The 18,404-nt window shown below is 43.4% G+C and overlaps 1 protein-coding gene across 3 annotated transcripts in view; it reads right to left on the bottom strand.

The window, feature by feature from the left end:
* Window positions 1-395: 395 nt before the first annotated feature.
* Window positions 396-18,404, bottom strand: part of Tmtc4 (transmembrane O-mannosyltransferase targeting cadherins 4) — a 56,076-nt gene continuing 38,067 nt past the window's right edge. For all 3 annotated transcript variants that reach the window (XM_046454881.2, XM_058582744.1, XM_046454880.2), the window contains exons 12-18: window positions 13,555-13,634; window positions 13,273-13,380; window positions 13,033-13,174; window positions 8,490-8,604; window positions 7,204-7,316; window positions 2,787-2,856; window positions 396-1,621 (exon numbers count right to left, since the gene is read on the bottom strand). In XM_046454881.2, the coding sequence (XP_046310837.1) occupies window positions 1,473-1,621; window positions 2,787-2,856; window positions 7,204-7,316; window positions 8,490-8,604; window positions 13,033-13,174; window positions 13,273-13,380; window positions 13,555-13,634 (777 nt within the window). In that variant the 3' untranslated portion in view covers window positions 396-1,472. The remainder of the gene's footprint in view (window positions 1,622-2,786; window positions 2,857-7,203; window positions 7,317-8,489; window positions 8,605-13,032; window positions 13,175-13,272; window positions 13,381-13,554; window positions 13,635-18,404) is intronic.

The following is an 18,404-nucleotide window of genomic DNA, read 5'->3' as shown; positions in this document are numbered from 1 at the left end:
TTAAAAAACCCCCACAGTATATACCAGATCTATCCTCTGCCAAGCTAAGCACTATAGGAACATAAATAATGAGGCAGCCCCTGCTCCTAGGAGATCTGTGAATTGTTGTTGTTTGGGGTCCATTTAAGAAATGTCAAAACAGCACTTTTCTGATGTATCTCGACAACCATAAGTTATAATTACACAGATCTGTCCTCAAAAAGAGTGCAGAAAATCAAATTCACCTCATTGTGGTTCTATGCCACCCATTCTCTGAACCTGAATAACTTTATAATGCAATTGTATAAAATGGGCCCTAAAATCAAATAGAAGACACGTTATAAAAGATAAATTGGTCACTTTGATTCCATTGTAAGGGAAAGGAGGACACAAAATCCACAAACGTGAAAACCATCTATCAAGAAGGCAATATGACATTTTAATGCCACTGTGTGTAATAGTTTTACTGCATAAGAAATAACAGAGACTGAATGAACCATTAGATTGACAGCAAACAAACAACTGAACATGATTATTCTGATCAAATAAAAATTGGAAAAAATCCCCCCAAATCTTAAAGTCCCCAAATATGACTCCTTTTGCTTTTTCTGGATAGAATAAGGACTGCAGTTCTATTACACAAAATGGATAACTGCTTTACGCCGAAACACATAAAACCCTATGTATACACACGGGTAGTCCTGTCAACACTGGAATTAACAGGAACAGGATGGTAGGCTGCCTGCTCTTATCTATAGCATGGCTGGAATTGCCTATCAATAGTGACAGTTCATGGAGACTATTACATGATCTCTTAGGTACTGAAATTGCACATACTGGAGAATACAAAATATATTGCAGGAGTCCATTTCTGTCTATGGAGGAAAAAGTATATAAATATACTAGGTGTCAAAATTTTTCATTCTTCTTTCAATTATTTGCCCTGTCTAACACATAAAAATACAAATAAATATTTCCTTACAAAGAAAGTTCATGATACATTGTTATAAAATAAGAGGTAAAAGACAAAAAACAAATCCCAAACTCTTTAATATACGGCCATTAAATAAAAATGCTAATATACAGACACATTTGATGTTCATATAAACTGTAGGAGTCCATCATTTCTTGGTTACAACTGAGGTTTCATAGTGCTAGTCCATACACAAAGCTCACAGCCCAAATGCAGACTTAATATTGGGAAAAGTTACTTGAGATAATTTTTTCTGTTTTTTGTTTACTTACAAAAGATTTCATTTTGGGGAGTCTAGAATTCCATTGGAGTTGCCTGAAAAAATACAATTTTGATGCAAAAACCCTATCAAGCATTCAAGAGTATATTGCTGGTGCTGTAATCTTTTTGCATGTCTTTGTTTTAATAGAAAAAAATAACAGTAAAATAAACAACGTGTCCAAGAATTTCAAATGGTTAAACAAGCATATTATGTTAATGATATGCCTCGTGCACACACACACAAGACGAATGCAAGAGGTCAGACATCCTTTCTCTGCATTTGTTCCAACTTTCTTCTCAAAAGGCCATAATTCTCCTTGGTGCCTGCTGCTGCGGGGTCAAGCTGCAAGGAGATTTCATAGTGTTTCTTGGCCAAGTTGAGATGTCCCCAACGATGATAAAGCACAGCTGAAATAGCAGGAGATGAATTTCATTGGAAATGCTTCTGAATAACTTGCATGATTCCCAACCACTTGTGCAAAGAACTATTCCAGGGCATTTGCAAACAGTTTTTGAAAATCATTGCTTAAAAAAAATATTGTTTGTACTGAACATTCTATTGTAATCATACTCCCTGGGGATGGTCCACTTAACCTCTGCCAGTTTTCTGTAGGGCTTTTCCTATCATTAGATGGGATACATCTGCCTACAGCAACATCATTACATAAAGACATAAAAAGAAAAGTGCATTAAGTGTCTTAAAGCTGCCATAAAATTTCCAGGACCCAGGCCAGATAGAGTGGGGCTCTCAGCACTATTTAGAATTCTGGCCACACAGAAGTCCAGCCTTTTATTTTATTTATAAAGAAAGAGAAGTCAACTGTTTATTTAAAGTAATGATTTTTCCCACATCTTTTGGTAGTAAAAGATTGTGTGTCCTAGCTGGAAGTAAGGGTTCTAATAGCAAGATTTGACCATATAATGATTGTCACAATAAACCTAATTTTTAGGATAAACCTGATTTTTACAATTATGTAAATAAACTAAACTTGCAATGTGGGAAGAAAAACTAAGATGCTTCATGGCGTTTATGATAAGTAGCTTCAGAAAAACACCTTTGCATGACTGAGCTTTCTGAGCTGTATGGTAGGCTCTGAAAACTCCAACTTTGGAGATGTCAGAATGGAAGAAAGGAATTCTGGGGAATAAAAAACTACCAGTACATTTTTGGCCACAGCATAAGGGAACACAAGCAGAGGAAACAGGGCTGGAAGGGGGAAGATCCACTCTGGAAGAAGGGAACAGGAGGTGTGTTCCCTAAGAAGCTTCTGAAGTACCTCTCGGGTTAACATTGTAGGTTCCTTTAAACAGAAGGAAGATCCGAGTTCTCATAAGAAGGCAATGAACTCGGTGGGCAATTTTGGGGGTTGTCTTGGTTATGCAATTACAATTTGCAAATAAGGCTGTCTTTGAAATGTCATAATAAAACCAAATTTTAAAACCAGATTATGAAGGACAATACAGACTAGCTTTGGAAAAAACCATTCTCCTAACAATGACTTTATAGAAATATGCCCATTTCATTTTAATTATATAGAGTTTCAATACAATCCAATTTGAAAAGTTTCCTTACCCAAATTACCATGGTAACTTGCAACATTCGGATTTGCTTTAATTGCCTTGAGGAATAAAGCTTCAGATTCCTAAAAAAAAAAAAAAAAAAAGAAACACACACAAAAGAGGGTATTGTAATATGAAGCAAAAGTGATTCTGTTTTTACTGCCTGTGGTTTTCAAACTGTTACCCTTCCTTTGTATCACTGTGTCCTTCCAGAAACACGCTCTGTGAGAAGAGGCTCTGAAGACCTCGCAAGGAAGCCAAGGCGCCAAGGGCAGCACTGAGAGGGCATGAATGTGCCCATGAGCTCCGCAACCTGCCTCCCAGAAGTGCTGGAATTCTGCAACTGGAAGCGAGCTGCTTGGATCAGGGTGCCGTAGATGAGAGAAGGCCGAGTGAAGCCAAGCAGTGGCTGCAGCACCCATGACAGCCACTTTCAGCCTGCACCAAGGAACTCCCTGCCAGGACCCTCACCATGAGTCGGCACCTGTCTCACTTCCTGAAGAACCTACAACACCCGTGGCAACCCAGAAGCAGCTCATTCAGCTGGAAAGAATGAGCAGAGAGAATGAGAAAGAAGCAGCCCTCTGTCATTGAAGCTGTCACAGTACCGTGTATGACCGTGACCGAATACCCTGATGTGCATGAATCGATTCTTGCATAGTCTTGCATTTCCTCCAAATCATCCTCACATCCAATGCGGTCACTGTAAAGCAGGCAAAGTATTTTCTTACCTGATCATGCTGAACACTGCAGACTGGACTGCAGCTTTCTACCATCAAGTGCAGAGATAAAGATGCCCTATCTATTCTCCCTGGCACATGTTGGGGACCACCATTCACTCCCACTTCATTCCTCTTCTAAGAGGGCCAAGCATGCTGCAAATGGCTCTAAACACTGAACTTCAACAATCAAAGCTTCTGGTGTGGGGATGATTATTTTTGCTTCTTGTATCCTAGGTGTATTTTTCTGGGTGGGCTCTCCTCATTCAGATTCTGCATTTTCTAACCTGCAAGAGCAGCAGCTCCTTTGCCTTGTGACAGCCCATGGTTGTCCTAAGAAACACACTGGTTATGTAGGCAGACATCTCTGAAACCAGTGCTTTTTAGACAGAGCGAGTGGAGAAAACTTTGCATTTTAGAAATATCATTCAGAAGTGGCTGAATGAAGACATCAGGCTAAAATACAGGAGGTCAACTCTACTTCAGTGTCTATAATCCAAGTTTCAGTAGCTGAAATGCCTTCAAAGAGGTTTTTGAGCCCGGAATGGTGGTGCATACTTGTAATTCCAGCAACCTGGGAAGCTGAGGTAGGAGGACCACAAGTTCAGGGCCAGCCTCAGCAACTTAGCAAGACCCTTTCTATAAATAAACAAATAGGGGTGGAGATGTAGCTCAGAGGTAGAACACCCCTGGTTCAATTTCCACTTCTTTTTAAAAAAAAAAAAAGCCTACAATTTTCCTGCTATATCAAGTAAGCTGCAACAAGAACACCAAAAACAAGACCTCACTGCACCAATCAAATGGATTGTGGAGTTAGTAGTGGTTTCTACATAACTATGCTGTCTCTGATTTTGAAATATTTCCATTTGAAGTCTAAAACTTTAGAAAATAAGTCCAGGCAACTGAAATCTATTTAGTTATGCTCCCCTGCCTGCAAATAAAGCAGGATTCACTGGAGAGAATGGTTTTAGGGATAAAATGCAGTTTAGGAGTTTTCTAGGGGGTCCTAGATTTATTTCTTCATTCATTTATGGAACTGCTCAAATGCCTAAAGGGATGACAGTCACTTAGGGTGGGACTGGAGGACAGCAGTGCTGGTGGTGGGGAGGGGCTTGCAGCCCACCCCTCCTTAGGCTCTGCTATTCCTGGCAAGGCAGGATCTGAACTCTGCAGAGGGAGCAGGAAGCTGGGAAGGAAAGAATGGGTCTGAGGAAGAACCGACAGAAAGCACTGGATCAGGTCTCGACGGGAGGAAATGTGAGTCCACGTTTCCTGAGCCTGGAGATGGGAACACCATGGCACATGGGCAAAAGGGGCATCTGAGGAAGATGGGTCTAGGGAAGGGGAGTGTGGGCCAGACACTCCCTCTCAGGACAAGGTGGGGCTCCAGAGCACCCTTCAGCAGCTCTCCATCTGCAGCTGGGCCTTGAGGAGGGGGGAGGTGAGGGACCGGCCTCTCATGAACACAGATTCTGCAGGTATTCAAAGCCCCAAAAATGCTATGAAATTTTCTGAAGAGCATTGGATACACTGAGAAAGGCCTTGGAAATTGCATCTTGCGGTGGAACAAGGGTGGGCTTTCACTGGGCAGCTCCTTCAGCCCCCACAGCTGGTGGGGAAGAAGAAGCATCACTGTCTCAGAGACCTCAGCCTTCTCTGTGCCCTTGGAAGGTGTGGCTCAGGGCCACTGTGATCCACTTGAATGAGGGAAGGCAGATGGTCAATGGGAGCTGAGACCATCAACCACACAGCAACATTCCCTGTTCAGTTCTCCTTCCTTCCTGTGGATCCACTTGGGGCTGCACACGGTAGAGGCTTGCGGGTCACCCTCTAGCATCTGCCAGTCTCTCCCAAAGCTAAGACCAGGTGACCCTCAGGCTCAGAGCTATGGTCAGGCAAAGTATGTAGCTGGGACTGGGTAAAATTATGTTATTTTCCTTACCTTATACTTACAGTATGATACACACACACACGTATTTTAAGAGCAGATTACATTTTGATAGAGCAATTTTGTTCTTGTACATTTTTCATATCCCCCCATCAGGAGGTTCTGCAGATCAGTATTTCCATTTTACACATGAATAAACTGAGGCCAGGGCAGTGCAGTGACTCCTAATAGATAAAAAGGGATGCTGGGAGAGGATCCCTAGACCACTCAGCATGAGAATGCTTGCTCTGCATGTCAAAGCCCCAGAACAGGCTGTGGAAGCCTGCACAAAGTTTCAGAGTCCAACAAGAGATGCATTAGGTCACTTCATGACTACGAACTGGGCTATTAAAATCACCCATCAGCACACAGATCAGCAAGAGACAGGAAATCAGGACTGGAGACTCAGCTCTGCACTCAGGTAGCCTCCCTAGAGACGGAGCTAGTAAGCAATGTGCTCAGGTGAAAAGCAGGCTGTGCAGAGAGAGACCCAGTCAGACTGTGCCCAAGCAGCCCATCACCACCACATCCTTCTCCACAGCATCCAGAGCAAGGAACACCCCCAGACAAGCAGCACCAGGCACACAGCAGACCAACAGCAACAGGTATCATTTTTTTTGCATTACAAGAAAAAAAAAATAAAAAGTTGTTTAAAATTCCAAATCCTAATATAAAACTATATTAAATGAGGCTCATGAAGCTACGAATTTCCCTGACACTAAAAAATAAACGCATGAAGAATCTTAACTCTTATGGAGAATTATACCAGTAATGGCATTTAATGAACAGAAAGGGAGAAGTACATAACACTGATCAAATATTAATTAATCACTACCATTAGGCTTTAGGTTTTATCTGTAGCCTCAGAGTGATCAAAATAACATATAGGCCCTGATTCTGAAATATTTGTCCCTCAAAAGGACCATGTGTGTCAGGCTCTGAAGATGCATGTTGGAAACCCATTCCAGGCTGGGGGTGCAGCTCAGTGGTAAAGCGCTTGTCTAGCATGGGTGAGACCCTGAATTCCGTCCCCAGAAATGGAAAAAAAAAGACATTCCCTGACCTGACCCCAGACCCCATCCTCATGAGAAGGACTCTGTTTTAACGAGCTTCCTGAGTGATTCTGATATATAAAACTAGGGTTTGAGATCACTGGTATTAAGAATCTTAATATACGGGGAGCCAGGCTCAGCCTATTCCTCACACATCCTGGGACACAAGTGGAACAGATTTACCATCTTATGGTTTCTGTTGGTGAGCAAAGTCTGGCCTTGCTGACAACCTGTAACTCAGAGGAGGGAAAACTGCAGACGCAGTCATGTTTCCTCATGGGCTGGTCATTCTTTTGTGGAGAAAACAGCTCCCAGAAATAAAACTCAGCTTTGGCTCCACTGCAAGGGACAGCGTCCAACCCTTTTGTGAGAGGGTGGGGGCTGGGACGTGTCCTGGAAGGAGCAGTCACTGTGCTGAATGGTCCTCACCCCAGCCGGGCAGTTCAAGCGTCAGCAACTCTTCCTGGTCACTGCCCCTGCCCTGGTCTCTCTTCTCTTCCCCTCCCCAGGTGTGAACAATGGCTGAGTTCTGATGAGAAAGGACATGGGGTCTGACCCTGCACATCCATCTTCTGGGCAACTTTTCCAGGAAACAAACTGACCAGTTCACCCTGGTGTACGGCTGCCATGGCTCTGGCCTGATTCCGAATTTAACTGGGCAGAAGTAACACTGATGGCTTCTGTCAGCTGCTGGCATTCATTACAAGAAATCACAGCCTGTGGTTTACACACCTTGTATTTCTGGGATTTCCCCAGCACGTTTGCCAAGGAGAACATAAGAGAATGATCATTAGGTATTAATTCCAGTGCCTCTCTTCCAACTGCTTCAGCCTGCGCTAAATTACCTGGGAGGAAAAAATGGAAAAGTAAAAAGCATGTTAATATTGTACTTGTGTTTTGTCTCTCTCTATAATTAACAGGGCTTACACACATCATACACAATTATGAATAAACTACTTGGGGAAATCTACGTAGCATGTGTAAAACACAGGCAGCCTCATGAATGGCAGAGCCTCTGCGACTCAGAGCAGAGTTCTGACACATCCTGCAAACGGCTTTTGATTAATTTCTGTAAACCATATAAAACCTAGTTTTAATCTTCCCCCAGACACCAGTTATACCCAAACCGGAGGAAACACATCTGCAAAATAAGCGTATCACAGTGACACCTTAATTGGGGAACACTTTGCAAGTGGAAGTGTGCGTGCTTGGCATTTTCCTTAGAAACCAGTCTCTTCCCTGCACCGTTTCGAGGGCCTGCCAGCTTTAAATCCTGCCAAGTAGCACCGTGGTTTCTTAAAGAATGGTTGGCTTTCTAAAGCAAGGGTAGTGAAGTAACTCCAAATTGGCTGAACCCAGACTGCTACGGGATAAAAACCAGATCAAGTCACGAACATATCTCAAATAAGATCCAAGATTTGGGGGCAGTGACACATGCCTGTAATTTCGGGAGGCTGAGGCAGGAGGATCAAAAGTTTGAGTCTGGCTTCAGCAACTCATCAAGATCGTGCCTCAAAATAAAAAGATCTGGGAATGTAGCTCAGTGCTAAAGCACCCCTGGGTTCAGTTCTCAGTACCATAAATAAATAAATAGATAGATAAATAATCCAAGGCTCTTGGTATAGACTGGAGGGTGTTTTCTGTATGCAGTCAGTGAGCTAGTAAACATGGACCTGCCCTTCCATCCCAGGAGCCCAGAAGCCTCTTCTTGCTCATATCTGGGTGCCTCCAACACCTGGGTGCTGATGTAGCTGGATGACAGGCTTCAGAATAAATGAGATGGGATCACACACCTTCCACAATGACTCAACACCATTCCCCAACATTCGTATTTCCATATATCAAAGAAAGCTCCATTTTCTAGAAGAATAGACATTTTTGTAACGTAAAATATTCACATCCATATTATTTTTTAACTTGGGGTGGAGGAGGGCACACTAATCTCTGCTTCTCAATTATTCAGCAGTACTGTGGGATGGGACAATTGCCTCTGATCCATTGAATTCTCCCTTCTGCACCTGTATTGTCAAGGAGGATGATCATGTTGTTCCAAGCCAGGCTGTGTTCTGGCTTCAGCATGGTGGCATTTCTCCACGCGTTCAATGCGTCTACGTGGCGATTTAGATCCGCATACTGAAAACGATGCAAAGACAAAAAAAGAAAAAAAAATCATTATTCTAAAATTTCTGCCTTTTCTCTAAGATATCAATAACAAAATAAAACTTCATAAAAACTAACAAACAAACAAAAACCAACCTAATCTTTATATATGGGACTTCTGACTTTTTCATATTAACCCATTTACTTTTCAATGAAATAGATATTATTAGCATCCCTATTTTGCAGATGAAGCAACTAAGGTATGAGAAATTAATAACCAAAGTCAGACATCTAGAAATGAAGATCTGGTCTAGGTCCAGAGCTTAGGCATCTTAACTACATAATCTAATATTTGTTATGTCAGGTATCAAATCATATTTCTGGCTACTGACATTTCAATACTGCTTATTATTCTTTATCTAGAAAGACCCCATACAGTCCATCTTTGATAAAGTTTTGTTTAGAATCATAAACAAATATTTTATGTGATGAAAAGCTCTGTGTCCAAACTGCCTCATGAAGAATGGCCTTAGAGCTCCTTCTTATTCACACTTGAACCTAACATAAAAGGATGACTATGCCAGACACACTTTGTGAACTCCTACGGTCATGTAAAACCTTTTCCTTGGCAATTCAGAGCTTGTTTGCTTGGTTTAAGAAGGACAGAATTATCTGTTGCCTTCTCTTGAAAGGAAACTTTGTTCAACATTGGTAACAATAAAAAATGGCTGGCTCTCAATTTGCATAGGTAATAGAAGCCACAGAGAGAGAAAGAGATGTATTCTTCAGCTGGTAACCCTCTGGCCCTCTTGAACTCAGTTCAGAGGCACATTTCATCTCAATGTGCTTGATCCTTTTAACTCTGCAAAAGGAACAAATGATAACAATTATCAAAGTTCAAGGCGATTTCCTTCCTTACTGTCAAGTGTATAATTTTTTTTTTTTTTGGTACTGGGGACTGAACCCAGGGATGCTTAACCACTTAGCTACACCCCCAGCCCTTTTTATTTTTTACTTTGAGGGAGGGTTTCATTAAGTTGCATAGGCTGGCTTCAAATTTGCAATCTTTTGCCTTAGCTTCCCCAGCCACTAGGATTACAGGTGTGCACCACCACACCTGGCTGAATGTATCTTTCCATTAGACAACAGAAATGTTTGATTAGACTTATGACCCACACAGCAAATAGATGGTATTTATACCAGAAAAAGATGGGTTTAATGAACTCTGGAAACACATATGAATATCCATTTACTAAAGATGTCACAATTAATTTCCCTTGAGACTCAGACAAGCAGGTTATAATATTTTACTCTTTAAAATGGATTATATAAAGTTAAAAAAATTAAACTAATTTGGGATACTTAATTATATTAACATTATATTCTCTGTCTTTATCGGCTATCCTAGTGATTTTAAGGCAATTCTATCCAGCATGTGATATGTATCTGATTCACTTGGACAAAACCCATGGCAACATTTTAACACATCTGAGACAACCAATATAACTTCCATTCAATGCACTTATATATTTTCTTTAGAGACAGGTTCTTGCTAAGTTGCTGAGGCTGGCTTTGTACTTGCAATACTCCTAACTTAGCCTCCCGAGCTGCTGGGATAATTAGCATGCACTACCATGTATGGCACCATACAACCCATTCTATGGCTACACATTTTAAATTCTTTTCTATTTACAATACTTTGCACACTGTTTTTTCTGAATGCATCCTGAGTGATACAATCGGCTTCTGCCTAGTGAACTGTCTCCAGTAATATCTCTGGCCACTAGATCCTAACTCTCTAGGACCAGCAGTATGTCCCAAATAACCCAGCTCTTCCTAATTTTCTATTCCACAAGAGAACTGCATTATATTCCCTTATCAGGGTCCAAAAAATCAAAACAAATTTCTCTCTTATGTTATAAAAATGTGACTTCTAAAGAAGACACCTTGAAGTTATTAAGTGCCTCTCATTCGCCAATATATAAATGGATTGGTTGAGCTGTTAAAGATTAAGCTCTTAATGCTTTTAAGCTGTCAAGTGGGCAAAAGCTGCGTAATTAAACCACAATGGAGAGCAAAAGCCTTAAATGAGCAGGAACAGGGGGTGGGGGCAGAGGACTGGGGGGAAAGCGTTTCAAGGCAGCCTAATTAGTAAACAATATCAAGGTCTCAATCTATTCAGTGCTCCGGTGATCTTCCAGGTGAATAAGTAATGGATCCCAGGACTAAGGTGTACTGTTAAAGCAGGCATTTCATATCTGTGATCCTTTCTTTGGATATAACTTACAGCAGGCTCATTTAGCATATATTCTCTATTTCCAAAGCCTAAGGAACTACAGGGACAGGCAGCTACCGGTAAAGAGCAAGGCTGTGGTGCAGAACTGTAAAGCCGGAGGATGCGGCAGACACACAGGGCACACTAGAGGGTACAGGCTGATGCCCTCACCTTATAAGCAGGGACTTGAAAGAAGAGCTACTCTCAGTGGAGGGGAAAAGGAACAAGAGAACTCAGAGGGACAACGAGTCTAATGTGGTGCTCAAGCACTAGTCTAGCAGACACAGGAAGGAGAGGTAACATGTATATTCAGGCACCCCATGTGCTCCCTCCTGCACCCACCCTGTTCTCACTTGGTTAACTTCGTGAGGATTTGATCCTGCCTTGTATGCTATTGAGTTTCTGGTTTCTATTCACATCATTATAACATCTTACTGATCACCCCCGCCCACAACAGTTAATCACTATAACACTTTTGGTTCTCTTCTAGTCTTCCAGTTTCAGCTGTTTTAGCATCAAAATGTGTAACTAGATCATAAAGCACAGAATTTTGAAATGTTGAAAAACAAAACAAAACAAAATGTATGCCCAGTGGCTCCACAGAAAGCTGATGAGGACAGTGGGAATACTGTGCTGTCCATCTTCCCTATCCTACCCCTGGCTGTTCTGTTGGGTTAGTCACATTATTGCCATCCTTCTGACTGTGCTCAGGGGAAAAAAAAAACTTCTCTTTTCCTAACTAGAGTAAGCACGGAGATGGTATCCTCCTACGGCATCTCCTAACTAAAACACTTTTTGAACAAAAACAAGTAAGCCATTTCACTTAAAAATTTATAACATAAACATTATTAACTCACTTAAAGTAAATTACGCAGAATAGCAAGCCATCTTGTTTCCTCCATTCATAAAAACTATATCCACATATCTCACAGAATCATGGCCACCTGGGCCAGAAACAAACATGTTAAGACCAGAATCATTCGCATCATGGTAAAAATGGAAGACTGGTTTTCCAATAAATTTAAAGCAGCTAACATTTTCTGAGTTGCTCTTTCCAAACAGCCCTTTTGCTTTGACATGATCTTCAGGTCAAAGCTTGAATACAGCCGCTTCCCAGATGCAAGGCCAGTGACATGACACTGGAATCACCTGGGATGGGGGTTACTGTTATTTTTTGAATATCAATTCTCTATAGAGGTTGATTCCCAAATCTGAAATGGAGTGGATATACAAGCAGTAGGGAACTATTGTTTTTATAACACAGGGATTCCAGAAAACAAAGAAGCTTCAGTCGTTTAAAATGAGGATTAATAGGCACTTCATTAGGACACTGGCATGCTATTCTACCTGTGAGGTTAAACTGGGTAAAATGTGGAAAATTAGAAATAAACTTCTTTTAAAAGCCATATCACTGTGCATATATTCCAGCTTGGCTCAAATGAATCAAAAGTTTCTTCCATAACAATTTTTCCTAATATATCTAAATACATTAGAAAAATATATTTAGTTTCTTGAAACCAAATTAAAGAGTTGATTGAGCAGAGAATATAATAATTCCCATTTAAATAATTTTTCTATTTCTGTGCCCCATTTTGTCAAGAAAATCAAGAGCAATCAGATCTTCGTATGCAGTCTGTCAACAACCACTTGCGGAACACATTATTTTCTATTTCCATCAAGTAATGCTGAAGCCCTTTTGAGCAAGTGCCCTGACTTCCCAAGCTGTCTCTTGGGGAAAATACCCCCTACAGATGAAGAGATCTGTTCCCTTGAGGAAGGAGGAGAAGGAAACTCAGAAACCACACTCCACCTTTGTTTTTAAATCCATTTCTATTCAGTTTGTGTTTTAGAGAGAGAGAGAGAGAGAGAGAGAGAGAGAGAGAGAGAGAGGTGTTTATCAGGAAGTTATCCCTTTGGAAAGGATCTAAGAAGTTTTAATCTATTCTTAGTTTCACCTATTGCCTTGCTGATCTTATAGACTTGGTTGGCTTAAGTTGGACTTTTTGCTCATTAGAGCTTCAACACTGAACATAAGGAAATCAAACAGCTTCCGTCAAAGGAGATAAATGAATGTGGAAGCACCTTATAAAATGTCAAGTGCTGGATAGGCCTTATGACTGTCACTTGATTTTAATTAAGGGGAACCCAGTCTTTCCTCCTGTAGGCCTGGGACGGCCTGGTCTTACCAGACGCCCGAGGTTGTAGTAGCAGTCTGGGTATTTCCTTCTGTATTTAATCGCTGTCCGGTAACTCTGCTCTGCTGCCTCGAACCGTTTCAGGCTGTTTTGCACTATGCCCAAATTCATCCACGCAGCAGCAAAGTCTGGCCTGAAGAGCATTTTCAATAAGAAAACAGAAAGGCTCAGATGTCAGAGCAAAGGAGCTTGTTTCTTTGTCCCTGGCATAATTATAAAGGCAATGCTTACTGTATTTGAACAGCCAAAGACAGCAGCTCTTCGGCTTCCTGTAGCTCATTCCTTTCTTTTAAGATATTTCCAAGATTATTCATGGCGTGAACATACTTGGGATTTAACCTGAAAGTTGAGAGAGAAACCAAGCTATTACTTGTTGGGTACTTTCCACTACACTCTCAGGAATCAGTGAAGACCTTTCAAGGTTGGGGTCGTTGAGGGGATGGGTTTAGGACCCCAGCAAGTGAGATCAAAACCCGCACACCCGTGGTATTTCTGGAAGACTCGGTCACATACCTCACTGCTTCCCGGTAGTATCTGATGGCCGCCGTTTGGTTGCCTTTGTCAGCCAGGTTTTTGCCAATGTTGTAGTGAACCTGCAAATACAGAGAACGATGTGGCCATCAGAGCCAGGACTCTAACCACATCTTCTAACTGAACACAGAGGGAGAGGGACTGAAGAGAACACCCTTCAGGATATTTGCTACAACCTTACAGGGGGCAGGGTTAACTCCCTACACTAAGACTAGAAGGGAGGTAATACGCACACTGATCACTAAAGTGTGACGGAAGGAAAATAGCTATTTCTCAGAGAAAACAAAATCATGAAGTGAGGCTGTTTTTATTCCTAATTCTTAAAGCCCCCTTCTACCCCCCACACCCCATTACCATTGAGATAACTGTCAGTCACATTTGGACGCGACGGCAAGAAACTGTGACTCTGTCTGCGCATTTTACCCAGATGCAGCCCCTTCCTGTACGATGTCTTTCTCTGGTGGCACTTCGAGCATTTGGCTTTGTGTCTGTTATGGGAGAAACATTTTATGTGCCCTGTACATCCCTATGTTGAGATCCTAACTCCTGACAGGACAGTGTGAAGACGTAGGAACCTGCACAGTGATTAGGTCATGAGGGGCACCCTCGTGCCCTTCTTCTGCTAGGTGAGGACACGGTGAGAAGAGAGCTGTCTCTGAACCCACTGTCCACTGGACACTGCATCTGCTGGTGGCTTCATCCCGGACTGCTCGGCCTCCCGAACTGTCAGAGGTAAATGTCTGGGATCTGAGCCACTCAGGCTCAGAATCCCACAGTATTCTGCCGCAGCAATCTGAACCAAGACAAGGCCTAATGAAACCCACCCTCCTGCATCCTTCAGGCAATGGTAGATGGTGACTGGGAAAGGCTCTGTGCCAGCAGCTGGGGACAGCACAGGGAGCAAAGGCTGAGAAAGTCCCTGCCTCACAGTGCACCTGACTAACAATCAAACTACCACGCGAGTAAACACGTCTCTGCAAAGGGCTCCAGGGCTGGGAGGGAGCCAGCACGGGCAGGTTCCAGGGCTGGGAGGGAGCCAGAGCTTGAGCAGGGGCTCAGGCTCGTGGGCATGCAGAGGGCAGGGGCACAGGCTGGCCAGCCCCGGCAGAGTAGCCCTGTACAGGGCAGCTCAGGCAAGGGCAGGTTTGGCTGGGTCATTGCCCTGAGAGCAAGAGGGCCAGAGCAGGGTGTGCAAACCTGTGAGCACCCTCAGGCTTTTGTATCAAAGCATCAGCAACTGGGGCACACGATGCAGCACTTTCTCTCTCACCAATCTCGAGGCGGAGATTAAGGTGCTGGCGGGGCTGGCTCCTTCCACAGGTTCTGAGGCACGAGCAGCTACCCGCCTCTCTTCTGGTGTTTGCTGGTGACCTTGGTTTGCAGCTGCCTCTCTGCCACTGTCCTCACTGGGCCTTCTTTGGTCATAAGGACACCAAGCACATTGGATTCAGGGACTACCTTACCCCAGTGTGGCCTCTCTTAGTCCCTCTTCTGTTGGTGTAACAGAATACCACAGACAGGGTAATTCCCAATGAACATAAGTTTAGCTGGCTCACAGTTCTGGAGCCTGGGGAGTCTCGGGCCCAGGGCTATACCTGGTGAGGGGCTTCTTGCTGCATCTTGACATGGCGGGGGGTATCACATGGCAAGAAGAGCAGGCGCCAGAGCTCAGTTCTCTCTCCTTACAAAACCACTAATGCCATCCTGGGGTCCCACTGTCCTGACTTCATCTATCTCTAACTACCTCACGAAGGCCCATCTCCAAACACCTTCAACACATGAAGGTGGAGATAGAGGTTCTAACACGTGAACGAGTGGGGACATTCAAACCAGAGAAACCTCATCTTGACTTACATCTTAATTACATCTGCCACATCCCCCTTCCCAAATAAGGTCACGGTCGCAGACGTCAGGATTGGACCTGCCAGGGACAGTATACTAAGACTTGTGGTCCTATGAAATAGGACACACTGCAGGAGCTACCCAAGGGGGAAAGCAGCAGACAGCAAGGGTCCAGGCAGAGGCTGGGGCCATGGTCCTGGGGATAGAGGACAGCAGACTGAACTAGACGGTACAGAGTGGTGAGGAATTTGAGGAACACTGAAGAAGCAAAAGGCACAGAATTGGTGATGGGTTGGTAGGAATGTAAAAAGTGTGCCAAAATGAACACCAGGTTTTCAGTGCAGTGCATGTGATGGTGCTCAACAAGGAAGGTCGGGTGAGCTGTCTTATTTGGGGTGCAGACTGGGCTGACTGTGAAGTCTGAGTGAAGAGGCCCAGTGGCCACCCAAGCTCAGGAGAGAGACAAGCCAGAGATGCCAACATGGTGGCCAGGGAGGAGGCACAGGTGGTAAGAGAAGACCCAGCTGGGTGTGACCACCCAGAGAGCCAGGCAGTGAAGGAGAAGCTCCAAGAAGACCTCCCCACTCCACATCTCACACACTAAAGGGGAAGAAACCAATAGGGTTGAGGGGATGAAAGTGTTTTAGAACTAGACAGAACTTGAGGCTATAGTGCCCTGGAGACCCTGAATGCCCCTGAGTTGTTCACTTTAAATGGCTAAATTTTAGAATTATTTAATAACGACCATTTTATTCTAAGATGGTTTAATTTTTTTAATTGAGATAGAATACACATAACATACAATCTCAGCCATTTTTAAGGGTGTGGTTCAGGGGCACTAAGTATGTTCTGACTCTTGTATACCCACTGCCACCATCCGCCTCCAGATCTCTTTCCATCCTGCAACTCTAAACCTCTGCCTCCGATAAACCACAGCTCCCCTTCTCTCCTCCCCGTGTCCCTTGCAGCCACCATTCCCTTGGTCTCTATGATCAGAGGTATGTGTTGGTGATGGAAGGCTCCTTTTGGAACCACATAACATAAATTCTAGTAGCAATTTCAGAAAGACAGACTACAGATATCCATTCAGTTATGAATGTTCAGGGTGACTGGTAATGACACTTCTATCAAGCACCTGGCACACGCTAAGAACCACCCAGATGCAGGTGTGGCATTTGGTGCATGCCTGAGTGGTCTCTTCTCTCTCCAAGCTGACACACTGCTTTGGCATTGCTGAACATCCCATCTGACTGTGATGCTGGATTTGCACTGGGTTCCTAAGCCTGTGTTTCTTTTTGTCTATGTGACACCTGATTATCAGGTGACCATGGGCTGACTGCTCCAGGCAACTTCGCCATCCCTTCATTCACACCATCTGCTTTTCTTCTTGGAGTATAATGTGCCTCAGAATAGGCACTAGTGACTGTGGAAACAGGGTCTTTAAAAAGGTAATTAAAGTAAGATGAGGGTATGTGGGTGGCCTCAATCCTGACTGGTGTCCTTACAAGAAGAGGTAACTTGGACACACAGACACCAGGTGTGCACAAAGGAAAGACCATGGGGGAGACACAGGGAGAAGGCAGCCATCTCCCCCCACGGAGAGAGGCCTTAGGGGAAACCCACCCTGCGCAGACCTTGATCTTGGACTTCCAGTCTCCAGAACTGTGAGAAAATAAAGTTCTGTGACTAAGCCACCCAGGCTGTTATGGCCGTTGGAGCAAAGCTATGAACCTTGAAATATAGCAACAGTTTAAGCCTACTCCAGCTGCACCACATCGGAACACAGCTTTGAACCACCTCTGAAGGCAGAATCACACCCTGCATGGCCAGTCTTACCCTACAGCTATGGCACTTTTTCAAGTGTATCCGTGGAAGGGGAAGAAGAGTGCAACACTCTGTAGGCACACATGCAACAGGCTTTACAGTAGCTACACTTGTGTTTACCTAATCTGATAAAAGGATCACAAGCAGAGAAATCGCAGGTAATATAAATGTGCACGCCTGTGCACCACATAGAATAATTTAGCTTCCTGGACCAAAGTATTGTCCATTCACAGGTATTTTCATCCTTAAATAATAGTCTGGAGGTGGTTCAGTTAATGCTATTGCCAGAGCATGCATTGGGAGACGTGTGACGTAAATAGCTTGATTTTGCATCTCCCCAGACCCCAGCCTGGAAGTGTGCCTTCACCTTCCGTCCCACGCACAAAAGAACCCAAGGCCAGAAAATGCAACCTGTAAGGGATGTCCTCGGGCCCCCAGAATACCAATTCAGCTTCTACTCCGAATTCAACATGACTCCCGCCTCTTCCACCCCCATGCTCCTGCTGCTTTCCTTTGTTCCAGGAAATTCTATTTTCTCCATAAAAAGCTCAGACAAAGAGTTCAACTGCCCTCTGCAGTATGGACAGTGTTCTGTTAGATGCTCCGAATGCCAGACCGGAAGACCAAGGGAGAGGAAGGGGCCCTCTGGAGAACCAGACTGCAGTTATTTAAGTGGAATGACTTGAAGCAGATTCAGCCCTAGAAGGAGGTCCCTAAATCAAGGTCTGGTGAGCGGCTTTACCCTGTGGATTATATGGAGGAGATTCTGTGACTAGAAAATAGCTGCCTAGATTACAAAACAAAACAAAGCACAAACCTGACAACCAGGGTCTTGAAACTGCTTAGAGAATGGGGGTGATTTTTGTTTCCATGGTATATGAAAGACTTTAAAACAAAACAACAACAACAAAAAAAACCCAAACCTGTTCATTCAACTTTGTGCTTCAGAGTCTGAGGCAGTGACTAGCACAGAAGCCAGATAAAAACCACCATCACAACTGAATGATGTAAACGCAAAGTAAAAGCATCATGAATGAAAGGTGCTTTTAATACCAGTACTAAATCAGTTTATTTGAAAAATTCTGCCAACACTGGATATTAAATTTAAAATGTTTTAAACTAAAAACACTATAAGGGTTCCTGGATCATTCCTTCAGGAGATCCAT

Source organism: Marmota monax, unplaced genomic scaffold, assembly GCF_021218885.2.
Source record: "Marmota monax isolate L192 unplaced genomic scaffold, Marmota_monax_Labrador192_F-V1.1 WCK01_AAM20220418_F8-fsc00026, whole genome shotgun sequence".
NCBI lineage: Eukaryota > Metazoa > Chordata > Mammalia > Rodentia > Sciuridae > Marmota > Marmota monax.
Note: the sequence above shows the minus strand (reverse complement) of the source record. Positions and strands in the feature narration are given on the sequence as shown.